This window comes from Trichechus manatus, unplaced genomic scaffold (genome assembly GCF_000243295.1).
Source record: "Trichechus manatus latirostris isolate Lorelei unplaced genomic scaffold, TriManLat1.0 scaffold00057, whole genome shotgun sequence".
Lineage (NCBI taxonomy): Eukaryota > Metazoa > Chordata > Mammalia > Sirenia > Trichechidae > Trichechus > Trichechus manatus.
This window is the reverse complement of record NW_004443993.1, coordinates 15,095,415-15,103,536: the sequence shown is the minus strand read 5'-3', so window position 1 is coordinate 15,103,536 and position 8,122 is coordinate 15,095,415. Positions and strand designations below refer to the sequence as shown.

General features: G+C 54.1%; 1 protein-coding gene across 1 annotated transcript in view; it reads right to left on the bottom strand.

Moving 5' to 3' along the window:
- Nucleotides 1-2,478, bottom strand: part of POLR2E (RNA polymerase II, I and III subunit E) — a 9,447-nt gene extending 6,969 nt beyond the window's left edge. Inside the window, exons 1-2 of the mRNA XM_004378518.2 lie at nucleotides 2,371-2,478; nucleotides 559-733 (exon numbers count right to left, since the gene is read on the bottom strand). Of these exons, the coding sequence (XP_004378575.1) occupies nucleotides 559-733; nucleotides 2,371-2,427 (232 nt within the window). The 5' untranslated portion in view covers nucleotides 2,428-2,478. The remainder of the gene's footprint in view (nucleotides 1-558; nucleotides 734-2,370) is intronic.
- Nucleotides 2,479-8,122: the final 5,644 nt, after the last annotated feature.

Here is an 8,122-nt window from a genome sequence, read left to right as displayed (position 1 = left end):
GGAGGAGGAGCAAACAGGAGGAGGAGGAGGAGACAGGAGGAGGAGCAGGAGCAGACAGGAGGAGGAGCAGGAGCAGACAGGAGGAGGAGGAGGAGGAGCAGACAGGAGGAGGAGGAGCAGACAGGAGGAGGAGGAGGAGGAGGAGCAGACAGGAGGAGGAGGAGCAGACAGGAGGAGGAGCAGAGAGGAGGAGGAGGAGCAGAGAGGAGGAGGAGGAGCAGACAGGAAGAGGAGGAGGAGGAGGAGCAGGGCCCCAGGTGGGATGCCTCTGTGAGAATCCTGCGGGAGATCACAGCCGAGGCATTTAGAAAGGGACTGATGGGGGAAACCGGAGCAGACTTTGAGGATGTGAAGGAACCCTCAAAGGGTTCAGAAGTCAGTGGTGTTGCCCCCAGCGCAGAGGGGCAGGGAGCTCTGTCCCCAGGCTAGGCAGGAGGGCCACACACAGGCAGGTGCCAGGAGCTGCACCTAAGCAGGAGCTCTGACAACCCCACCAGAAACATTGTCTTTGGGTTCCCTCAGGAGCAGGGAGCTGTGTGCACCCGCCAGGGCCCTCACCTGGGAAGAAGACGAACATCTGGTCGGTGGGGTCATCGTTGTGGGCCACCAGCACGGTGAGGTCTGTGCGCCGTGGCCGCCCTTCACTCGGCTTGTCCCCAAACTGGGCTTTGAACTCCTCCAGCGTCTGGTCCAGCTCATCCTGTGTCACCAGGTAGCCACGGTCGTGGCACAGCTGCAGAGAAAAGGGCCCAGGACCTCAGGGTGAGGAGAACTGCAGCATGCCTGAACAGACACACCCTGGTGTCGGACATGGCCGCGGCGATTCAAACGCTAGCTGTGCAGGACACAGGGCGGGCACACCTCCGCCAGCAGCCTCAGGCCAGGCAGGGGGACAGGACGGAGCAGCAACAGCCAAGTGGTGAACGCCGTCACCCTCGAACCCGTGGCCGCCCCACGGGGCCGCACTAGTGTGAGCCCCGGTGGGGGACGGGCTGCCTTCCTGCCTCCTCCTCAGGCCGGCTAAGCAGAGGCTGCGGGCCTAGAGCATTCTCTGATAAGGAGGCTGGAACTGGGTCTCTTCCGCCCTCCCAGTTCTGGGCACAGGCTAACTTCCTCTGTTGCTTGTTCACACACAGGGAACCATACGGTCCCTGGCCAACCCAATTCTGTCTGTTCTCGGCGGAGAGAAAACGCAGTCTCTCGCCTTCAGTGCAAGAGGGGTGCATGTGGGACATCTGCCCCGCACTGGCCACATGGGGACTCACTGGCTGTGGGAGACGGGAGGCCAAATTGAAGCTGACCCCGCTGTTTCCTTTGTGTGAGTAAAGTGTGGTTCCACCGCCTGTCTGTGACCCATGTCTTGTTGGTGACCTCGAAACGTGGCCCACCATCCCCAGAGGTCCTAAGAGGCAAGGACCTAGACCAAGACCACCCAGCCCCCCGGGAGTCCGCCCGGCCTACACCTGAGCAGACGAACCCTGCCTCTCAGAAGCTTTGCAAAGCCACCCTGAAGACAGAAGCCGGAATAGCTGTGACTTCAGGCTGAGACCTCGGTGTGAGCCCTCAGGAGAGGGAATGAGCTGTTCGGGGTACTTCACAGAGGGAAGGGGGAGGAGGTGAGGACCAGCCCACGGCCCTGACCTTCCCTTTCTTCATATACGTCTTTTTCTAGACTCATCTGCTCAAAGAGCCCTGATTTCTGGGGTGAGACCCACAACTACTGACCCTCAGGGACGGTCTGCCCAGGACGTCCCTCCCAGCTCTGTCTTCATCTGCCCTGGACCCAACACCCCCCGGCTCAAACCCCAGCTCTGCCGCCGCTTCCCAATCACAACCCGCCCCGAGCCTCAGGGCACCAGACTCGCCGAGGTCCAGGATAAAGTAACAAAATGCGCAGCTCGTGACTGGGGCGGAGCAGGGACCCTCCAAGGACGCCCCCCGTTCTTTGTCGCCACTTGCCCCTTCCCTCTCCGGCCCCTTCACCCTCCCCAACCCCAACTCCCGCCTACACCTGACCCCTCCCGAACCTCTCAGCCTCTCCCCTCGGCCGCTGGTCCGTGGGGTCCCTCAGTCCTCTGGAAGCCCCCAACCTGGGCGTGCTGTGACCCCCTCCCTGCCCGCCCCGACGCAGGGGTCCCGCCACTGGGCTCGGGGCAGGTAAGGCAGCGCCCCTGGGGCAGACCCAGCACCAGGGGGCTGGGGTGGCCATGGGGACCCCCGCTCCAGCCACAGGCACGGAGGAAAAGGGGAGATGCCACGCTCGTTCCCACCTCGGAGAACTACCTGACCGCTGCGCGTCCAGCTCACCTGGCGTAGGTAGGCCCTCCCCGATCGCGTTCCCTAAACAGGGGCGCCTCCCGCGCTCCTCACCTGCATGATAGTCTTGCGTATCTTCCAGAGGCGGTACGTCTCCTCCTCGTCGTCCATGGCCGCTTCGTGTCGCGCTGTCGACGTACTGCGCCTGCGCTAGTCAGGACCCGCACGGACTGCGCCTGCGCGAAGCCTCGACCAAGCCCTCTAATTCCACCCTGTACAGGGTTGGCCTCAGCGAAAGCCTGAAGGCACCGACCTCTGGAACCGGCAGCGCCCAGGGCAGCCCGAGCCTTCCTAAAGCGGCGGTTGGCTGCGCGAGAGACGGTGCAAACATCACCGCCCACCACTGCGCCGGCAGTTCTCGCGATGCTCGGGTTGCAAGGGCTTTCGGGAATTGTAGTTTCCGCTCAACACCAAGCTCTCGGGCGGCCGTTTAGAATCTCGCGAGGCGGAGGCGGGGTGCAGATGGGGAAACTGAGGCCCCCGGACGGTATCAGGGGCCTACCTGGCTCCCGGGGACAGTCGGGCAGTCTAGGAAGCACCCCATAAATGTGTGTGCATCGAAGTGTATGGGGTCGTCTCTGCATGATGGCTCCAGGGCTGTGCCTGAGACTCAGTTTCCCCGTCTGTATAATGGCGATAATAAATGCCCCAATTTTAGAGGGTTAAGTGAGGATCTAAAAGGATGGTCGTGCTTGGGAAGAGCTCGACACAGGCTCCCACCTCCATCTTGAACCTCGCACTCTCCCCTGGCCCCCAGCCTGGCCGCCGCCTCGGTGCCCGCAGACCCAGTGGGTCTTGACAGACCTTCTCGTCATGTCCCCGAGTTCATAAAGGAGGCTCGTCCAGCGCGGCGCCTGTCACGGTGAAGGTGATCAGTAACTTATTTAGCGATTCATTCCATTCAGTCACTAAGCAACACCAAAGCCTGTTGCTGTGGAGTTGGTTCGAACTCATGGCGACCCCATGTGCGCAGCCTTGGAGGCAGTAGCCCGGATTGCCCCTTTCCTTGTACAACGAAATAAAGGTGTCTTTCTGATCTCCCACCTCAGCCTCTCGTGTATCGGCTGTAACAAGTCACGCTGAGCAGAACCTGAGGTTTCTACCGGCCAACAGATGTGTCACAGAGGAGAACTGTGCCATAGGGCATTCTTGGCTGTAGTCCTTATCAAGGGAGCCCTGGTTGCTCCGTGGTTAAGCACCCAGCTGCTAACCGAAAAGTCACTTGGAACTCACCAGCAGCTGTGCAGGAAAAAGATGTGGCAGTCTGCTTCCGTAAAGATGACAACCTTGGAAATTCTATTAAAAAAAAAAAACACGAAAAACCATTGCCGTTGAGTCCAACTCATAGCTACCCTATAAGACAGAGTAGAACTGCCTCATAGGGTTTCCAAGGAGCGGCTGGTGGATTCGAACTGCCAACCTTCTGGTTAGCAGCCAAATTCTTTAACCAGTACACCACCTGTGCTCCATATGAAGCAGTTCTACTCTGTCCTAGAGGGTTGCTATGAGTTGGAATCGACTCAGTGGAAATGGGTTTGGTTTAGTTTTTAACCAAAGCAGGACACCAGGCCTTTCTTCCGCAGCACCACTGGGTGGGTTCAAACCACCAGCGTTTAGATTAGCAGCCGAGCCCAGACCATTTATACCACTCAGGGACCCAAGCAACAAAGAGACAGTGAATAAAACAGACTAGGAGCCCCTGACGTTCCAGGGGAGACAGAATCACAAGCACTGACCATAATAAGTGAATGATGAAATATGTCTGAAGGTGACATTGCTACGGAAAAAGTGGAGCAGGGTAAGGAAGATGGAGATGGGATAGCTTGCAGTATTGGAGACAGAGGTCGGGGAAGGCAGAAAGGAGAGATTTAAGCTAAAATACAAAGGAGAAGAGAGAGGGAACCACTCAGGTGTCTAGGGAAGGGTGTACCTGGCAGAGATTACCGCCCGTGCAAAGGTCCTGAGTAGGACTGACCAGCCTAGTGTGTTGGCAGCAAGGAGGCGAGTGTGGCTGGCTTGGAATGTGCACGGGGAGGGGGTAGGAGAGGCGGTCAGAGGTGGGCATTCCGGGGAGTTTAGAGTAAAGGTCCTCACCCTGGGTGTTTCTGCCCCCAAGAGGCACTTGGCAACGTCTGGGAACATTTGTGGTTGTCACGACTGAGGAGGGTGGTAGGGACATCGAGTGAGTGGAGGCCAGGGATGTTGCTCAACACCCTGCAGTGCGCAGGACGGCCCCCACCCCAGAGAAGGATCCAACCCCCATGTCAGCAGTGCCTAGGGGAAGAGATCCCATGGCCTGGGTGGGTCACCAGGCGTGAGGATGGAGCAGAAGGAGGTGGCAGGGTGGAAGGCAGAGGCGCCTCCGGGCCTCAGACTTGGCTGTGCGCTCTGAAGCCCGTTGCTTAACCTCCCTTTGTCTCAGCGCCCCTCCTCGCCCCGTGAAACAGCACCCACTTCATAGTACAATTGTGGTTGCTGCTGTGTGCTGTCAAGTGGATTCTGACTCATAGCAGCCCCATGTGACGGAGGAGAACCGCCACAAAAGGTTTTCTAGGCTGTAATCTTTTTTTTTTTTTTTGTACTTTAGGTGAAAGTTTACAGAGAGAATTAACTTTTCATTAAACAATTAATATACGAATTGTGTTGTGACATTGGGTGCCGACCCCGCAATGTGTCAACACTCTCCCCTTCTCCACCCCAGCTTCCTCGTTTCTCTCCATCCACTCCTCCTGTCCCTTTCTGCCTTCCCATCTTTGCTTTTGGGCTGGCGTGCCCCTTGAGTCTCATACACATGATTGAGCTACAAAGCCCGTTCCTGGTGTGTGTTATTTTAAGTTTTATGGACCTGTTTAATCTTTGGCCGAAGGGTGAAATTCGGGGCTTCAGTTCTGAGCTACAAGGGTGTCCCCAGGGCCCTACTCTCAGGGTTAAGCTGTAATCTTTATGGGAGCAGATCGCCAGGTCTTTCTCCAGTGGAGCTGGGTGGGTTTGAACCACTGACCTTTGAGTTAGTGGCCAAGAGCTTAACCATTGCACCACCAGGGCTCCTTTTAAGACAGGGCTAGAGCCATAGAGCCATTTTTTCTTAGTTTTAAGAACTTCTTCCTGCATGGGGAATCAAACCCAGGTCTTAGAAAATGCTTATTCATTCTAAAATGCGCACGCCATTTTGTATTTTGAAACTGATCCCGCCTATATAAACCAGCCTCAACACGCTGCTTGCGAGTAGTCTTGGAAGGCACTTGGTTAGCCGATAAAGCTGTGTTCCGTTCTCCCCATCTCCGTCTCTTTTTGGCCCTGTTGGAGTTGCGCTGAGCGGAACCCAGAGTTCCTGGCAACACTTTCATTGGGTGTTGATGGGTGATAATTGCAGAGTGCTTAGACCTGGTTTACCTGAGTTACCTACCAACCTGAAAGTTGCCGTCGAGGTGATTCTGACTCATAGTCAACCCTACAGGACAGAGTAGAACAGCCCCATAGGGTTTCCAAGGAGCGGCTGGTGGTGTCTCCAGGAGGAGGGAGAGATCATCAATGTTTGCTGTTATGGATTGCATTGTGTTCCCCTAAAATGTATGTCAACTTGGCTGGGCGATGATTCCCAGTATTGTGTGATTTTCCACCATTTTGTCATCTGATGTGATTATCCTATGTGTTGTAAATCCTAACCTCTGTGATATTAATGAGGCAGGATTAGAGGCAGTAGTGTTAATGAAACAAGACTCAATCTACAAGATTAGGTTGTGCCTTGAGCCAATCTCTTTTGAGATATAAAAGAGAGAAGCGAGCAGAGAGACGGGGGACCTCATACCAGCAAGCAAGAAGAGCCAGGAGCATGTGAGTCCTTTGGACCCAGGGTCCCTGCTCTGAGAAGCACCTATACCAAGGGAAGATTGATGACAAGGACCTTCCCTCAGAGCCGAAAGACACAGAAAGCCTTTCCCTCTAGCCAGCACCCTGAATTCTGACTTCTAGCCTCCTAGACTGCCAGAGAATAAATTTCTGTTTGTTAAAGCCACCTGCTTGTGGTATTTTTGTTACAGCAGCAAAATGGAAGAACTGTATCGTGAGTGTTCCGGAGCCTGAATTGTAACTGTTACTTCCCTAATAAACCCCATAATCATGAGTGTTGTCTATGAGTTCTGTGCGGCCTTTGCAATGAATTACGGAACCCAGCAGAGAAGTGGAGAGTGCCGTGGGAGGAACGGCTGGTGTCAGAATTGGTAAACATGGTGGAGAGAGGAGTCATATCTGACCTCTGCCTCATAGGGATCAGCCTTGGGCTGTTGATCTTGATTCTCCTTACCGCTTGTGAAGTTAGAGGAGGTCAGACACCATCCCCAGGTCATTTTTACAACAGGTTTCAGGGAGAAGGGATGTGTGGGAGCCCGGGGGTCACCACGGGCCAGACCGCAGTCTGAGCCAGATGGATGATTGAGAATGTGTCATGTGGCTGTGTGACCTCTCAGCTGCTTCACCAGCTGGCCTCAGTCCACACCAGCTCCCTACACGCCTCGCCTGCCACACGGCTGGCAGAGTCCCATGATCACCTCACACAGCTGGAGGGATTGTAGGATAGGCAGCCGCTGTGGAAGAGAAACTGGCAGCTCCTCCAAAGGTTAAACGTGGAGTTAGCACGTGTCTTAGTCATCTAGTGCTGCTATAACAGAAATACCACAAGTGGGTGGCTTTAACAAACAGAAGTTTATTCTCTCACAGTTTATGAGGCTAGAAGTCTGAATGCAGGGCACCAGCTCCATGGGAAGATTTCTCTCTCTGTCGGCTCTGGGGGAAGGTCCTTGTCAACAATCTTCTCCTGGTCTAAGAGCTTCTCGCACAGGCACCCCGGGTCCAAAGGATGTACGCTCCTGGCTCTTCTTGTTTGGTGGTAACGAGGTCCCCTGTGTCTCTGCTTGCTTCTCTCTTTTATATCTCAAAAGAGATTGGCTCAAGGCACAACCTAATCTTGTAGATTGAGTCTTGTTTCATTAACACTACTGCCTCTAATCCTGCCTCATTAATATCACAGAGGTTAGGATTTACAACACATAGGATAATCACATCAGATGACAAAATGGTGGACAATCACACAATACTGGGAATGGTGACCTAGCCAAGTTGACACACATTTTTGGCGGACACAATTCAATCCATTAACACCATGTAACCCAATAATTCCATTCCTAGGTATCTACCCAAGGAAAATGAGAATGTACATCCACAGAAAGACTTGTGCACTGATGTTCAGGGCAGTACTTACCACTATACCAAAAGCTGGAAACAATCCAAGTTTCCATCAACAGATGAGTAGATGAACACAGTGTGGTCCATCCACACCATGGAAAATTAAAAAAAGTAAACCCATTGCTGTCGAGTCGATTCTGACTCATAGCGACCCTACAGCACAGAGTACAACTGTCCTATAGGGTTTCCAAGCAGCAGCTGGTGGACTTTTGGACAGCAGCCGAATGCTTACCACCGGGGCTCCAAATGGAGTATTATTCAGCCATAAAAAGGAACGAAGCTCTGATACAGGCTACAACATGGATGAAGGTTGGGAACATGATGCTCAGTGAGCAAAGCCACATACAAACAACCAGAAATTGTACGATTCCACTTACACAAAATTCTAGAGCAGATGAACGTAGACATAGAAAGTGGAGGAGAGACTTCCGGCAACAAGGCGCTAAAGGCAGAAGCATCATGCCGTCCCTCCACAGCAAAGATCCGAAAAACTAAGCCAAAGAGAGAAAACAGCAATCCTGAAACCCTAAAACATCAAATGAAGAGATAAAGAACTCAGCCAAGC